Raw genomic sequence first — 18,185 nt, 5'->3', positions numbered from 1 at the left:
GTGGCTCAAAACCATAAGATTTGGGGTTTATAAAGTGTTTATAATCATCATTCATCAGAAGGTGAATTCACAGGAATCTCACCTCTGATCTGGGTAGAAATTCCATCATCCTGAAATCTGAGCTTCTTTACAGACACCAAAGAAACTATTTCATGATATAAGCTAGCAGAAAAGGCAGAAGCTTCCCTGAAATGTCTTATTACATCACCTCAGCCCAATGAAACAAAAGAGACAAACGACCATTGCAAATAACAAAGCATACAGTGCACACACCAAGTTTATCGATTGTAGTGATTAAGTCGGATGGAACAAATGAATCCAAGTCTGCATCCAGAATTCCAAGGGGATCCAGCTGAGCCACATGATGGCCACGGATCTGAAATAGAAGGAAAGCGAGAGAAAAGTAAAATCACATCAACAAAAGTCAGACAAAGGGAAAAAAACACTGTATATCTCTCCATAGTATGTATATCAGTCATGAATTTAACAAACACCACTAATGTCATGAGAGGCTCGTATTTCCCAAGTTTTTCCATAAGAACATAAGCATATATTTCCATGGGAAAATAAGCATATGTATCTCTGGATATGTACACTGTATCTCTAGATATGTATATATGTAATACCTCTATTAAAAATTACTGAATACACATTAGAACATTAGCTTTATTTTGTCTCACATACAATTTAAAATTACACTGAAGTTTAATTATAAAAAAAAACTACTTTAAGATCGTACTCTAAATCTTTGGGCAAAATTAAGAAACTGACTTCTCTATATCCTATCATTTACTAATTCATTCATTTTTTATTTTTGTCACATTCATTTTTCCCACACCTGCAGAACATTAAATAGAGCACTGTTGACTTGAAACATAGATTGGTGCTGAAGAAGTCTATATTGGAAGTGAAAGGATTGCTCTTCATGAGCTCTGCTCCACATCAGATAGAATCAGGTATCATTTACTTTCATTCATGCAATTTTGGGAATTTCATCTATGATAAAATTGACACTCAAAGACACCAAAGAACACAAATTTACTGGGGAATTTAGCCATCTTTTAGTTATCAATATTACTGTGTTAATCCACACCATAAATTGCTATAAACTAGTACCTTACATTAACATATAACATTGTTACAGAAGAAATAACTAACTGATTCAATAGAGCCACAAACGAAACATTTTTTTTAATCTCTCTTTTGCGTGACTCTCATATATCAAATTTAAAGCTTTTTATAAATGAATATATTAATATTTTCTCCTTAATGCTTTTCTTTTTAAGGACAAATTCAGATCACCTTGGTAGAATTTCATTTACACTACTAGTATTCTGTCTCTGAAAAAAGATATCCATAAACTGCAACATTAATAATGAATTGCACCACACAGTTATAGAGTGTGGTTAAAGAGTGGTTCACCAAGAAGTAACTTGTAAAAACATTATTCAAATGTTCTGTATTAGTAGGAGAATTCATAACAAAATGCCTTCCACTCATAAGTAAACAGAAATAAGGCATCTTTTTTAGAACCACCAGCCCTGTAAATTCAGCCTGGCCTGCGAGATTCTTTGCATCTCATGAATTACCAGTAATAAAACTCTGACGGGCCAAATAATGCCCACGGCAACATCTGTGCCACCTTATTGTTTACTACACACAAAGTCTATCTGCCTGGAACTAAGCAAACAATTCTGTCTCAAGCATCATCAACAGAAAAAGAATTCACCTCCCCAAGCTACATCTGTTCTGCAGTATTAGTAGGAAGAGGAAGATTAGCAAGAGCACTAAAACCCAGAAAAGCAAATGGATGTGCCATATTACACTCCAGAAGCAGTTTGGTCTTTAACCAGAAAACAGTATTCTCCTCAATATCAAGTGATTTTTTAATAACTTCCACTTATTTCACTGCATACAGAAAATAGTATGCAACTGCAAAACTCTACCTTTTGAAAACACATGCATGGAAAATTTTCAACGACTGCCATAAATTTGACAGAGTGCAAATACAGACTACCTGAAACTAGACTTTAAAATCATATTTTCTAGACACAAAGGCAAAAAAAAACCCTAACAACTACATTATAAAAGAAGACTCAAGACATTAATTTATGTAGACTCATTTTTGTTAAGCACACACATTTCACTGGAAATCTTTTCTGCGCAAGCAGTGTTCTACATTAAAAAAGCAAGAGATTAACTGCCTTTTCAGAAGACCAGCTCAACAGACCACAAAGCAGTTTACCACAAAACCCCATAAAATAGTGACAGGTTTGAAAAATGAAAATTCTGTATCCTCCTCCATTTCATTATCAGGTGAAGGAAGGTCACAAATTAATCATATCCCCTCAACACTGAATTTAGAGGGTATTAAATACCTTTTAAAAACAGACGGCTGCCTTAGGTAAACCTTTTTCACTGTTGCAAAACACATGGGTTCCTGCCATTTATACAGACATTTCTGTTCCATCACTTGAGTTGCATGGCACAGTCTTTCAAATAAAGGAAACAAAATGGCAACCCCTGAACTATTTTCAAGTAAATGGTATCAAAGCAGCCTAACGTTCTCCAATTTTCTCTAATTCTTCAACCATTTTTTACTGCAAGGAAAAGTGAACTGGTTGAAGTAGTTGTTTTCTACATAGCTATTTCTAAGCAAATTTCATATATTATTAATACTCACAAACCTTTCTACTCTTTCACGACACCTCCCCAACAGCTAGAATAACATGGTTCATAACTGAAACAATGGTGACAATGTGATGTGTACAGAAATAAGAGTTGTTCTTCTATTCCTCTGATCCCAGGAAACAGGAGTTAAAAGTCTTAGGGTATTAGACTTAATTTCTTAATTTAATAAAAGGGTTTAAAAAAAAAAAAAAAAGAATGTGAAACAAAGTCAACCTTCATGAACAGCTCTCTAAAAGACATTCATCAAACCTGACCCAAACTCACTACTATCAGCCTCCCAAAATTCAATTTCTGGTTAATTCATTATTTTTCCTCTCTCTTTCTACCTATAATCCTCCTCAAATCAGGAATCTAAAAATTCACACTACATGTATGAATTGGGAAACACATTTCCTCTTTTCTTAAAGGAAGGTAGTAACATTCAGAACTATAACACAAATTTTCCTGGAGGTGAAGACAGACTTGAATGATGGAAAAGTTTACTGTTTAAGAAAGGGAAAAGTTCTTATTTTGCTGCACACATCAGGAGATTCATTAGTACCAGTATATCCAGGACAACTGCCTTCATATCAAGCAAAGCTATTTCAGATACCTTAGTTTTCCAGTTTGGTCAATTACCTTACTGAATCAGACACACACACAACTTGAATAGAGTCAAGTGAGTCAAAATAATAGTAAAGACTAAGCTTCAACATGTTTGGCTTCTGCTCCTGGTAAACAGGCAAAACCCAACAGATTTGCATTTCCTTTCACAAATTACTATCTCCATAAAGTGCCTCCAGGTTAAATCAGATAAAAAGCATCAGGGATGTGGGTAATCTGAATCTGGAATTTGCTAAGACAGAGGAGCATCCCAGTCTGAATCCATGACCTCAGTGTTCAGACACTGTGCAGGGAAGATAAAACTGTCAGGCTCAAGACATTATGGATCAGAAGTAAGACAACAGGCAAGAATTAAGATCAGAAGACAAATAAAAATGTAAGAAGAAGCCCTTCCACACCTACCCCAAAGAACACTTACTTGGTATGCTCTTATCAAAGACTGCACAGCAAGGTGATCTTCAACAAGCTTTTCAGCTTTACCCGGTGTCTGGGCCAGGCCATGGCTCTGAAGAAATGATGCCTTTCTTTCCAATTGATCTGGTAGATGGGGATCATATGCTTGGCCAGCATTAGCATTTCGGAAGAACAAATCCCAGGACTGGACATGTGTACAGAGAAGGAAAGAAGAAGGAAAATTTACTATCTCAAACAAAAGTCTCAACCAAAATCAGCTCCTTCAAGCTGCAAATGGCACCTCACTACATTACAGTATTAAGTACCACTAATAGCCAGCAAAAAGACAGCACTAATAGGTCTACATCAGGGTAGCACCTATGTGTTTTATTTACACAAAGCCATTTTCATATCATTTCTTATACTGAGCTTGGTCAGTGGAAAACTCTCCAGCACATATGAGTGGAAAGCATCTTCATACATTATTCATTCACACAGTTCTTTTTAACTGTGCTATTTACTCAGGCAACCAGTAATGGGTACGATATTATGCTGCTGGTAAAGAGGTATCAAGCCTATAAAACTGAAAACCTTAATAAATTAAATTAATCCATTCTTTTAATGATACTTAAAGAATTTATGATACTTCAAGGCACTCGCTGAATATGCTAAATCAGAATCAGTCCTTAAGGGCTTTTCTCGAAGAAACTGTTTAAAAGCAATTACAGCTTTTCCAAGTGAGGCTTTTGGTCTAAGATCCTTTACTCACTAGCTTAGGTTACCTTACTATGAAAGAAATTACGGACCTGGTTTCAGGTACAAGTCATAATTTTAGAAGAGTACACATTTCAGAAACTGAATCACAACAAACGAAAGATCCTTTTATTTCCATCTGTACTTTTATACAAGCCACTCCCTCCACATATGCCCAAATCTTGTTTTCCTGGACTGTTTCCATTCTGATGAGGCAGTCACTGTCCCAGGTTAGAATGGTATTAGATATATTAGCAGCAGAATGGGATAAAACATCCAAGATGTTTATACCCAACAAAAAAGAAAGTCTCCTGTAGTGGGGGACCAAGCAATACTTGTGTTTAGCTTACAGTTCCCACAAAAGGTAATGAAAGGTCATAGAACACTTTCCTCAATTCAGCTAACTTAGGCAAGGAAACTGTGAAACTATTTCAAAACTTTAAAATGTTTGTGACTAGAATAGAAGAACTGTAAAAGCCAATTTCATTCGGTACAGTGCATGTCATTTAGCCTGGCTGTGAGCTTGGAACTAACACATTTTACATTTTAAGAAACCATTGCCAGAAAAAAACAAAAAGTAGCCCAAAGATTTTATTTTAAAAAGAACATCACTTAATATATTCATTACAGAATACACAGGAGAATCAAAACAATGTAATACCAACATTGCATGACAGAAATATATTTTTTAAATTCTTATTTCATTAAAAAAAATCTTTATATTGAAATTTCTACAAGCTTTAAGGTATTCAGAAACACTATGAGAGGGGCAGTACACAAAAGCTAAACATCACACAAACTTCCAAGTTCAAGTTATAGAAGTGGGAGGACTCACTGAACTTGTGGGCAGGAATCTCATCATTAGCATGAAGCCACTGCCCCCAAAACACTGCTTTAATGCACCTCTCTTATTTCTCTATTGATACAAAGCTCCAGTGATACAAAATACAATAACCTTACCTAATTAACCATCTTACTCTTACATGGACTTCAGCTAAATACAGCCTAATTTCTATATGCCATAACAAATTAGGGTGGACAGATCATGCTTGGAGGTCAGTTCCAGACACACTGATGAAGAACTCATTCCTTCTATCTTCTCTCATTTATGTTAAATTTTCTATATTCTTCTTACTTTGACACCTTGATAGCTGCACTGAGATTAGAAGTATGAATTTACACAACATCCTATAAATGATCTACAAGAGTCTATTGGTGTAACTGTGTTTTTTCTGGTATTCTCTCTATACACCTTCCTACTCTGTATTAAGGACAGTAGTGTTGTTCCATGCCTATGCAGCACCTCATCTGAGAACCTGCATATCACAGACAGCGAAAAATAGATACAACCCCTTCATTTCACAACTAAGGCTACTTAGATTGGTGGAATTATTTTGACAATAAACAGTTATTAATTTTCATTAAATTAGGAAATTCCAAACACATACTTAGATCCATGACAAACTGACATTTGGTATTCATTCAAAGTTTTAATAAAGAACACGTTTTGCTTATGTTAAGAATCCTTCCTCACCTTTCCAACACCATGGCACACATACAATGTTGACAGTAATATAACTATTCTTTTATTGGGTCAAAACCTTTTCATTTAGTTGTAAAAGTTATCACAGCACAGTCACAAAAAAAAAAAAAAATGTTTTTAAATGAGTGCTCTGTAAGACAGTTGCTAACAAAATCCAAGTAGACTTCCCCACCAAGCTACCTGTGTAAGGAGAATAAGCATAGGGCCCTTTCTTCATGCAAATTCACAGACATAATGAAAATGCTTACATCTGAATATGCAGCCAGCTAGGACAGAAGGAACCCACACTATCTTCTCCTATGGCATCTTTTAACTTATTGATTTGATGGGCAAGCTTGACATTTAATCAGAAGGGAGGGAAAATACATCATTTGGCTACAGAAAATTAGTTTTTTCTAGATACACATCCATCAAAGCCTTTACAAATTTCTATAGTGTCTTTCAAGATTGATACCAGATTATAGTCTTCAAGTCGTGTGTATCAATGTCAGTCTTTGGCAACAGCATTTGCTATATGACTGAACAGAGAGAAGACCAGCTTGGTCTCACAGCAAACCTACAGGTTCTAAACTAAACTAGTAAAGTTCTTTAAGAAAATAGTAGAGGAGTCTTATAATAGAAAAATACATCTGTAAAAAAAAATAAATTACTATCGTGATATGTGATACATTCTTTTTTTTTCCTGTCAGCAAATCTATGTTGTAGTTAACCATTATTTTCTCAAGTAATATAGTAAAACTCAAGTGATTTAGTGTCACTATTTTGTTCTCATATAATAAACAGTGTTGCATTTAGAATAACAACATATTCGTTATCTTGATGATTTGGTTTTTTTCCTAGTGACATCATAATATTTATCAACTGCAGTGAGGACAGTAAAGCCTTAGAAGACACACAATGAGCATCATTATACCATTTTAAAAAAAATAAAATAGATTACCTCAAAACAAAACCCCCATGCTTTTTCCAAGTACATAAAATAAGGAAGTGACTACACACGCATGGTAGAGTGACTCTATACAGGATTACATGGCAGGCATTATGCACTCAATACCCAACCATGCAGTATTGTAATTAATCTTGTGATAGTAATAACTGGGCCTTGTCAAGCTTCTCCCTTATGATCTATGGCCCTGACACCATGCTTCAAGGAGAAATAATGATGCCTTTTTCAGAGCCCATGTCATTTTATTCTGATTGTTGTTTTGGCTACTCTGAGGATAGCAGATTCAAAAGACAAGGAAAAACAGAGAATCATCAAGAATGGATTTGCACAAAGAACGAACGCTCCTATGCATATAAATGCACATTCCTGAATATACAACCATGGTATACATAGAAAGGAGATATTCTAATGAAAAAATGCTAGTAACACTGAATATTCTCATTGGAACATGACAGCTGTATTTCAAACAGTTTTAAATAAGCATCCATGGTACAACATGTACAGTCAAATCTGAGAGAGAAATAATTTAAGGAGCCTTGATTAATTGTAGTTTCTATGTAAAAGTGAATAGAGCATGATTTTTAAAGCCCAGGAAAAATAAAGCATTTTCATCTCCTCAACTAGAAGGCACATCCCCTCTGGTAAGAAGATATCCAGGAAGAAACATGAGGAAAAACAGGAAACCGAGGAAAAAGACAAAAGAGAATGTAATGTCTAAACACCTAGCCCAAACTGTCTCTCTAAACCGCACTGGACATATTGGATAAAACAATGAAATGCCTGCAGAGAGAGTTAATTACTAACAACAGCAAAACAAACATCACCTAAGCCAATGGTGTCTCTGGATATTGTTTTCCAAAACTTACACCACTTGTCATAGCAGAATGACAAGTTCACAACAGTCATACAACTACAGTATGAACTCTTCTGTGTTTTTAAGAAAACAGTGTGAGTTCAAGTCTTCACATTTTTAATGTGTTATATTAAAGCCCAAATTGAACAACCTCTGTCCACAAAAATCTTGGGTAGGTATTTACAGCTTTCAGATGACAAAATAAGATGGTTTTCAAGAAACCAAAAATTGATTTTGTCGAGGAAACAAAAGTCATAGGCATCATTTTCCTCCCTTTTTTTTCCAAGGTTGGGAAAAACATAATTATTTAGACAAGAAAAGCTGTAAATTCAACCAGGATGCCCATCAATCATGTTCTTTTAAGGCTCATAAACCTGGCACACAGTGAATTTACTTCAGTTCATTACTATTGTGAGTATATTGCATTCAGTTAACCTGGGACAGATTTCACACATTTTTAAAGTGCATCCTGAATTACCCGGGATCCACTCCCTAGTCCACACCCTACTCCACCAGTAGTACATTTACATTTCACTGTCAGTTCAATTCTGCTAATTTATCAGTCACTGTTCAACCTACAAACGGCAATATCTCATCAGGATCCACTGCCACATTGTGCCTGAACAGTCAAACGAACTGGATAGCCTTTCTGCAGGATTTTTAGCATTTCCACCTATCCCCAAGTACCAGCAAAATAATAAGCAGTGCTAAACTTAGCAGACCTCTTTGCTACCGCGGTGGCGTCGGGAGTTTCCCGGCCCCGCAGAAGACTCGGATGGCCTTTACGCGGGGTTCAACTGCGGTCTGGGTCCGGCGGTTCAGCACCCTGGCCAGCTCCCGCGGCGCTGCCTGCAGCCCCGGCTCCGGCTTGCGGCCGATTTAACCGTGCACCGCTCGTGTGTTTGTTTATTCACTGAGGTTTGTGCCCGATCAGAAGCTTGCAAGACTTTCCACCAGCAAAATTCACTCCACTGTAAAGGGTCTGAGCAACAAACTGCAGCCTTCTTAAAGGGAAGAAGGTTGCCACAAGTTGATCTGACTTCAATAAAACAAGTAAAAACAACATGTCACCACACACACACTCCCTATGCATCATCCCTCCAGTGTCCTCAAAATAAAAGTTTAATATTGATCTATAGCACTAACACATCACAAGTGCTTCTCAGAAATTAATTAAATGCATCAATACAATGTACTACCCTGCAATACACTGGCTGGAACTTCAGCTGGCAGTTGCATCTTGAGGAATCAAAGACAGATGGGATGAGAGAAGGAGCCACTCTGGAAAAGGTCTATTCATTTCCAACTTAAGGTATAACACAAAAAAAACAGGATCTATCTGCCATGTGAACAGCGTTCAGTCTTCAGAACTGTCACAGCAGATTGTCACCTTCCAACATGACTAAATTCACAAGCAGCATCCAAAAAACAAAAAAAAACAAACAAAAAAAAACAAAAAAAAAAACAAAAAAAAAAGAAAAACAAACCAAAATACTAACCAGTTACAAAACTGCTTTTTTTGTTTCTTTCTCCAACTTAACATGGCCACTTCCTCACCCTCTAGACAGATTATCAGATTTAGCGCAACAACTTCTAAGTGACATTTTGATACATGTGCCTTGAGAATAAGGGAACACACAACCAATTTGGTAAACATTTTGCAGACAATTCACATTACTTCTCTAGAAAATTACTTGTCTTAGAATTTGTCAGACTTCTCATCAGCTTCTTAAGTTACTATACATGTATCACCATAAAAGAACCTTCCCTGTCAGCAGAAAGCTTGTTAAAAAATAAGTCTATGTATTTTGCCCACAAGAAAGGATTTGGGCAATAAAGTTTTTCAAAAAGCAAACAAATGTATGTCACCTAGAGAGGGAAAGAGACACAACAAAATACATTTCAAAACACTTAAGGCGGCTTTTTTGACAATTTCAGATTTAGTTTTAAGGTTACAACTTCCACAGCTACCTAAAGGGACCTGAACATTCATTTTTCCTAGGCAGTTTAGAAGTATCAACACCAACACGTGCAGCAATATAACATATCCTCTGATATCACCTTATCTTGGGGCTTCTTCCAGACGTAACTAATTACTTAACAGACTTCTTGAACACCATTTCCATGGAGGAATGCTGAAAGTTTCTGAGCAGCTCAGGCTAAGGTCACCATGCCTGTGGCTCCTCTGTACTTTTTTAGCTGCAATATCACATCTTACAACAATCAATATGTGGGAAATTAGTTTCACATTTTTCATTTCATACAAGACCTTTTTTTGGACTTTTTATAGAAGAAGTTAAAAAAGAAAAGAAAATAATCGATTCCACTCTTAACCTAATATTATCACTTACAGTCATGTTTTCAACTTACCTTATGTACACTTCCAGGGTTTTCAAGCCACGCATAATACATTTCCTCCACATAATTTGAATTACTCCCACTCAGGAATGGTTCTGAGATTCCTGATGAAACATACCGTTGGCCATGTAAAAATACCCTTCTCGCTATATCTTGTTTTTCCAGAAATTTAATACCATGCCACTTCAGAGCAGCAGCAAGCAACTTCAGATGGCTCATGTTTGTTTATCAGACTGAAGATTTAAGTCTGTTAATAAAACAAAAACAAACCCAATCAGGAAAAGAGTCCATGAATTGCAGACACTTTTCAGTCTCACAGTGAAAACTGAGGTTTATAGCTACAGTGCCTCATCAACAAAGTTGAGATCTAACATGAAGCTCTTTTCAGGAGAGAGGCTACTCCATGACTGACTGCAGAGCTATACTCACAGCAGAAGTGTTGCTCGTGAGCATCTCCATATCAATCAGCTCACCTTACAGCTTCTGTAACTGATAATATCGTCCTGGTTCCTGAAGCAATCATGACACCATTTGTACGACATGCTCCCTGAGCCCTGGCTCCCTGGGAACAAATGAATCTGCTAATCGCTGACTTCTCTGGAGCTCTTGGCAACCATAACTGCTGTGTCTTGGTTGTAGAAAGTTGAGGCCTTTTACTAAGCCAAACAGGTAGACTCACTGAAGAGCATCAACCACAAACGCAGTGGTTTTAAAAAAAGCCTGCTACTTCAAATTTATGCCAAATAATTGTTAGTTAAGTGTTCATATCAGCATTAGCCTTCAATCAGTGATACACCTAGAAAAGACTCAATAAAATCTGCTTTCTTAACTAGCAACATTTATCTTGTCTTTCCAATGAGCTTTTTAATAAGGACAGCAGATTCCCTGTTATTTTTAACACAATGAGGAGAACAATAAGGGCTGAATCTTTGCCAGCACTGGAACTGATGGTGTTCAGCATTCTCAAGATTCTATGGTTCTATGAATCGTGGGAACGTGGACCACCATCAGTTCCAGGGCTAGCAAATGGAACTGTCCTGGCTTCAGCTGTAGCAGTTACTTTTCTCCTTCTTAGCAGCTGGTGCAGTGCTGTGTTTTTGACTTTAGTCTGAGAACAATGCTGATAACACATCAATGTTTTCAGTTGTTGCTCAGTAGCACTTACTCCGAGCTCCAGGGCTAGCAAATGGAACTGTCCTGGGTTCAGCTGCAGCAGTTACTTTTCTCCTTCTTAGTAGCTGGTGCAGTGCTGTGTTTTTGACTTTAGTCTGAGAACAATGCTGATAACACATCAATGTTTTCAGTTGTTGCTCAGTAGCACTTAACACTCCGATCAAAGACTTTTCACTCTCTCATGCTCGGCCAGTGAGGAGGGGGACAAGAGGAATCAGAGACAGAACACCTGACCCAAACTAGCCAAGGAGGTATTCCATACCACAGCATGTCATGCCCACTATATAAACTGGGCGACATTATCCAGAAGGTCCTGATGGCTGCTCAGGTTGGGCTGGGTACTGGTCAGCAGGTGGTGAGCCGTTGTATTTCATAGTATCATAGAATCACAGAATAGTTAGGGTTGGAAAGGACCTTAAGATCACCTAGTTCCAACCCCCCTGCCATGGGCAGGGACACCTCACACTAAGCCATGTCACCCAAGGCTCTGTCCAACCTGGCCTTGAACACTGCCAGGGATGAAGCATTCATAACTTCCCTGGCCAACCCATTCCAGTGCCTCACCACGCTTACAGTGAAGAACTTCCTCCTTATACCCAATCTAAACTTCCCTTGTTTAAGCTTGAACCTGTTACCCCTTGTCCTATCACTACAGTCCCTAATGAAGAGTCCCTCCTCAGCATCCTTATAGGCCCCCTTCAGATACTGGAAGGCTGCTATGAGGTCTCCACACAGCCTTCTCTTCTCCAGGCTGAACAGCCCCAAATTTCTCAACCTATCTTCATATGGGAGGTGCTCCAGTCCCCTCGTGGCCATCCTCTGGACTTGTTCCAACAGTTCCAAGTCCTTTTTATGTTGAAGACACCAGAACTGCACATAATACTCCAAGTGAGGTCTCATGAGAGCAGAGTAGAGGGGCAGGATCACCTCCTTTGACCTGCTGGTCACGCTCCTTTTGATGCAGCCCAGGATACGGTTGGCTTTCTGGGCTGCAAACGCACACTGCCAGCCCATGTTCATTTTCTTATCGACCAACACCCCCAAGTCCTTCTCCACAGGGCTGCTCTCAATCTCTTCTCTGCCCAACCTGTAGCTGTGCCTGGGATTGCTCCAACCCAGGTGTAGGACCTTGCACCTGGCATGGTTAAACTTCATGAGGCTGGCATCAGTCCACCTCACAAGCGTGTCAAGGTCCCTCTGGATGGCATTCCTTCCCTCCAGGGTATCACCGAACCACACAGCTCGGTGTCATCGGCAAACTTGCTGAGGGCGCACTCAATCCCACTGTCCATGTCAGCAACAAAGATGTTGAACAAGACCGGTCCCAACACCGATCCCTGAAGGACACCACCCGTTACTGGTCTCCAGCTGGACATTGAGCCATTGACCACAACTCTTTGCGTGCGGCCATCCAGCCAGTTCTTTATCCACCGAGTGGTCCATCCATCAAATTGATGTCTCTCCAATTTAGAGACAAGGACGTTGTGCAGGACAGCGTCGAACGCTTTTCACAAGTCCAGGTAGATGACATCAGCTGCGCTACCCCTGTCCATCAGTTCTGTAGCCCCATCATAGAAGGCCACCAAATTGGTCAGGCAGGATTTCCCCTTAGTGAAGCCATGCTGGCTGTCACCAAGCACCTTGTTGTTTTTCATGTGCCTTAGCATGCCTTCCAGGAGAATCTGCTCCAAGATTTTGCCAGGCATGGAGGTGAGACTGACTGGTCTGTAACTGCCTGGGTCATCCGTTTTCCCCTTCTTGAAAATGGGAGTTATACTTCCCTTTTGCCAGTCGTCAGGAAGTTCACCTAGCTGCCATGATTTTTTATTTGGGCATCACTTGTCCCTCTTGGTTTTATTCCTCTCTCTCTCCCCTTTTCATTACAATTATTGTTACTGTTGTTGTTGTTATCTTTGGTATTAGTATCATTATTAGATTTTACTTTCTTTTGTTTCAATTATTAAACTGCTCTTATCTCAACCCATGAGTTTATCTTTTTTTCTGTTGTTCTCCCTATGCCCCTGTGAGACAGAGGGGACAGGTGAATGAGCAAACAGCTGCTGGCTGGGGTTAAACCACAATGCATGGAAAGATTATTTCATCTTTAATTCCAGAAGCAACAGTTATCTTTAATATTCTGTATAAATATTTTCTGCAGATAAATCCCATTAGATTATTTTCTCTTCCTCCTCTCCCTTTGAAAAGGGAAAGACATGTTTCTAAAATGCCTAAAATTTTAAGGGATAGGAAGAGCTACATTTTTCAACATCCAATTTAAAAATTAATACAGGTCTCAAAAAACCTTAAAAAAAAAAGGCTCCTACTGAACAAGACAGCACTGCTGCACACTCTTTTCTGGCATCATATTTTTAACGTGACATGTTTAACTCGACATCTATTTTGAAAGCTGCTTACTGGATCCCCTCCCTCATTGCTGATTTTAACTGCATCATCCCAGCACTGAACTTTCCTTCTTTACCACACCAAATTCTCTCACCTCCTCTTTCAAACCTCCTGCAGCCTCTGCACTCTCCTCCACTATCAAATTTGGCTTCTAACTCGTAACACCAGCTGCCATCATCCACTTACTGAATTTTCCAAACAAGCACTTGTTCACATACTCCATGGTGTTCAGATACATGGAAAGCATTCTCCCATAGCAGTACCACCAAAAACTACAATCCTCCTTTAAACCTACAAATAAACCCAAAACACATGCTCTTCTTTCCTCAGTTGGCATTTTCAGCAAATTGGCAATGGTTAGGCTACCGGTATGCTGAATCCCCTATACATTAGCATTATTTCCTATCTACCTACATTCACTTGTCATTTCCCATTTCACAGATTCAGAGCTTATTACAACACTGATTTCCTCCTGTGTCAACACCCTGTCTATGTTTAGGGCTCCGAGGCAACTATAGGAACATAAATACTATCAGGACCATTATGAAACCAGATTAGGTCCTGCAAAAGCTCAGAGCAACTGGGACAACACTGACAGAGTTAATGTATTGTCTGTATACATAATTCTCTCTAAGACATAACAGCACTAAACCCACTAGGTAGACACCATGTAATTTTGCAGAACTTGGTAAGATTTCAAGACATTGTAACAGCAAGAACTGGGAGGTCACCATGGCACTTAGGACTTTGTGTCTGTGCCCATTCTGATAGAAATTATTATTCTGTCTACCTTATTCCACACAAACCTCACCCTCTACTACCAAACTCTGCACACATACGTCAGGGGTGGACACTCATTCCTAAACGGTTATCTACCCACATTTAAAGTGCTTTGAAAAGACTTGAGAGAGAAGGGGACAACAGAAACATTCTTCTCAATTGTCGTGGTTTAAGCCCAGGTGGTAACTCAGAACCACAGAAAGCTTCTTAAGCAGATTCTTTCTTCCTAACACACCTGCCTGGAGAATGTATAGATCTTTCTTCTAGCAGCTAGCAATAAGCATATAGCAAAACACCAACAGTTTGTCAGGGAGATTTGAAAACGGATGCAAATGGCGTAATACATAATAGCAATAAAGCAATAGCTTTAAAGTGACACCAGTCACTTTTTTCCAGTTCCATTTAAATTTCAAAATGGGTCAGAGCCATATCTCAAGTTGTAACTATTCAATACGCAATCTATAACATCAGATATGGGCTACGTCACTCCTGTGATGATATAAAGGTGAAGAAAACTGTTATCATAGACATTATTCCCACCTCATAAAAAAGTAATCCCTCCTTTTTTATGCAGGTACGAAACAAAAATGGACAAAGCCACCAACCATGAAATTCCAGTCAGATTTCAGTTACAGATTAATCTGACTCAACAAAACTGACTTCTTCCTAGTTCTTTTGTACACACTGCTCTTTAGCACATATGTCAGTTGTCAGCAGCTTAACAAATCAGAGACCACCAGCATGATCATAGACCATTCCAACCCACTCAGCCTTTAGACCGTCAGTCAAAAATCAGCACACAGGACAACAGGTCAGAAGGCAGAAACAGATTGTTTCACTCTGCTATGTTTCCTAAGTCAACTCTGAAATGAAAACAGTGATTGGCAAGGAATCAAGCTGAGCTAAGAGCAACCTAAAGGAAGATAGTAATTTAGTCTCTACCAGAGGTCAAAAATAAGAAAGCAACAGTGAACCAAAAGAACAACCTGATAATTAAGCACCAAAGCACCATGAAAATGCTGGATGTAAATGAGAGCCCTATGCAGCCAAAAATTTCTGCAGCTGTTCTGCAGTATGGCACCTGTGTCTCAAGCTACAAGGTAGCTTTCACCTTGGCACTTCAGCTTCAGAAGTGACCTAATGTGAATTACAGGTTTCTAGAGGGTAATAGAAGCATATGGAAAAGAGACAGCATGACACTTCTGACAGTGAAGCGTTTATCCAGACCACTGAATAAACTTCCAAGACCACTTTAAACATAAGTATATTGCACAGACTAGTATCATATGAAGAAGTATTCTCCTTATATTGCCAGTACCTGTACTGAATTTCTGAACACACACATGAAGTCCTGCTACCAATGCTGACAAATGTTCCTTATGCTCTGCAGAGTTAGTCATTAATATGTCTGGTCCATATTCCACAAGAATGCTTCTTCATCCACTATCATGGCCATTTTCTCCTACATTCCCCATAGAACTCACTCTTAAAGCTCTTCTTAAGATTGAGTAATTCTAATAAAACAAGGCTGACAGTGAAAATAACGGATGAAGATAATACACCATCTTCAAAAGCCTGTCATGGATAATTGAAACTAGAAAGGCATGGAATATCCTTACCAAATAAGGTGACTTCAAGAATATGTATTGCTACACGCTTCTTTTCCTTCCAGCACTGAATGTCCAATATTGCATAAAGAAACGTAATTTTCCACCCAAAAGAGCTGACCAGAAGGAAGTTTATAAGTTGTGCATTCACCACAAGACATATACACTGCAAGTCTTGGGCAACGGAGGCATCTCCATGCAATTAAACTACTTGGTAAATTACTCTCACCTCAAGAAAAACACCTTCCACGTGTACCAAATGACCACCATAACGTCATCAGACTTTAGGGCACCACAATGTTGTAAAAGAACAAGAGCGGAAACATCCGGAAGGCATCAGTTTTAGTCTTATGTCCCAGCCCATAACGCACGACTAGGTCCTTCCTCAGCTACCTAGCAAAACCTTTCCACGCCAGTGTCCTGTTCACCTTGGCTGCGGTCAGAGGCCAGAGCCAGCTAGGCTGCCACGGTGCTCCCAGCTACGAGGGCGCTGAGGCATTGTCGGAAGCCGAGTCAGGCTGGCCTCCTTCCCCCCTCACTCCCACCCGCGGCGCCCCGCCGGAAGGCCGCGCTCCGGGGCGGGGCGTGGCGTGGCCCGGCCCGGCCCTGCGGCACGACCCTCTTGCAACCGCGCGGCAAGCGGCTGCCGCCCCCCCCTCATCCCCCCAGGAGCCCGCGCGGGGGACGGTGACCCCGACCGCATGGCACGCTCACACAGGCAGGGCCTGGCCCCGCCGCGCCCACCAGAGCCTACTGCTGCTGAGCCGAGACAAGCCGGTTCCGACCTGGTCGCCAGGCCTGCTGCCCCGCGCCGGTGCTGACAGACCTGCGAGAGCGGCGGGGCTCCGGCCCATCCGTGGACAGCGGCAGCACCGCCCGGGGCACAGGCCGCGCCGAGGGACCGGGGACGGGAGGGGACGGGGCGCGGCGCCGTGGGGCGGGGACCGCTACCTGCGTCACGTGAAGTGCACGCCGCAACGGCCGCTGCCCCCGGTGCGCGCGGTGAGGTCACGGCGAGGCGGGGCCGCGGGGCGCTGTCCACGGCACCTCGGCCCGTAGGAGAGGCCGCCGCGCTCCTGACCGAGGCCACGCCCCCCGCCCCTCAGCGCCGCCGCCATGTTCGGGGCGAAGCTCGCCCCGGTCCATTCCGAGACGAGGTGCGAGGCGGGAGAGTGACTCGGAACTGGTGTGCTCCAACAAGGAGCCGTGCGCTCCTCGAAGCCCTGTGGATGCTTCAGTCACCTCCTCCAGCATACAGAGAAAGCACTGCTGTGCTGGATGCCGCCCCAGCTGGGGTATGTGACCCACCTGCCATGGGCTGTCTGTAACAGGAGATGTACCTGGTAGGAAGGAAAACAGGATAAAATGAACATCCATCTGCACGATTTCCAGTGGATTGTAAAGAAAACTGGTGATGGAAGCCAACACCTTTGCAACTGCACAGTGTGAGGCATCGCAGGGACATGAGAAATTATCCTAGCCTTGAAGATAAGTGTGCTGCACCTTCCTCATGTTAAGGCATTAAAAGATACAAGCCCAAAGAAAGTAATTGCACTTGACGTTAATGGCAAAGGGTAGCATTAAACCATATGTGTACGTATAAAGTCCTTTGGTGATCCCTGCCCTATAGTTTTCATTACAAATAGAATATAAGTATAAACAAAAGCACCAGTCGAATAGCTGTGAAGGGAACATGTTCCAAGGATGCTCACACTTTCTCTCCAAAATTTGTAAATAAAGCAGAATGAAAGTAGTAGACCTTGGCAACATGATTGGAACTACGTTTGAGGCATTTTTATCTGAGTGACTTATTGCCCCAGGGTATGTGGCCAAATATAAAACACAAGACAATACAATTTCAAGTGTTCTTTGCTGGCAGAATTTTTATTTATATCTTTAAAGTCTTCTTTTCTCCTGGATGTCTTCAAATTACAAATGTCTGTCCATTTTCTGTAATAATTCAGAGCACAACATATTTGTTGTTTACCTGCTCTTAATCAAGTTACACAGTACATACAACCAAGGTCAATCGTCTAACAGACACGTATATTTCAGGTAAATATTGACACCATCACATAAATC

At 40.4% G+C, this 18,185-nt stretch overlaps 1 protein-coding gene across 2 annotated transcripts in view; it reads right to left on the bottom strand.

The window, feature by feature from the left end:
• Positions 1–10,409, bottom strand: part of OGDHL (oxoglutarate dehydrogenase L) — a 47,574-nt gene extending 37,165 nt beyond the window's left edge. The window contains exons 1-3 of one of the 2 annotated variants that reach the window (XM_061449813.1): positions 10,153–10,409; positions 3,713–3,892; positions 274–376 (exon numbers count right to left, since the gene is read on the bottom strand). In XM_061449813.1, coding sequence (XP_061305797.1) covers positions 274–376; positions 3,713–3,892; positions 10,153–10,359 — 490 coding nt within the window. In that variant the 5' untranslated portion in view covers positions 10,360–10,409. The remainder of the gene's footprint in view (positions 1–273; positions 377–3,712; positions 3,893–10,152) is intronic. The other variant, XM_061449803.1, reaches the window with a different exon arrangement.
• Between the last annotated feature and the right edge of the window lie 7,776 nt (positions 10,410–18,185).

This window comes from Pezoporus flaviventris, unplaced genomic scaffold (genome assembly GCF_033815535.1).
Source record: "Pezoporus flaviventris isolate CSIRO_AGI_PZ_B2104156 unplaced genomic scaffold, CSIRO_AGI_Pfla_v1 ptg000001l, whole genome shotgun sequence".
Lineage (NCBI taxonomy): Eukaryota > Metazoa > Chordata > Aves > Psittaciformes > Psittacidae > Pezoporus > Pezoporus flaviventris.
The sequence above is the reverse complement of the archived record's forward strand: the minus strand, read 5'-3'. Positions and strand labels throughout refer to the sequence as shown.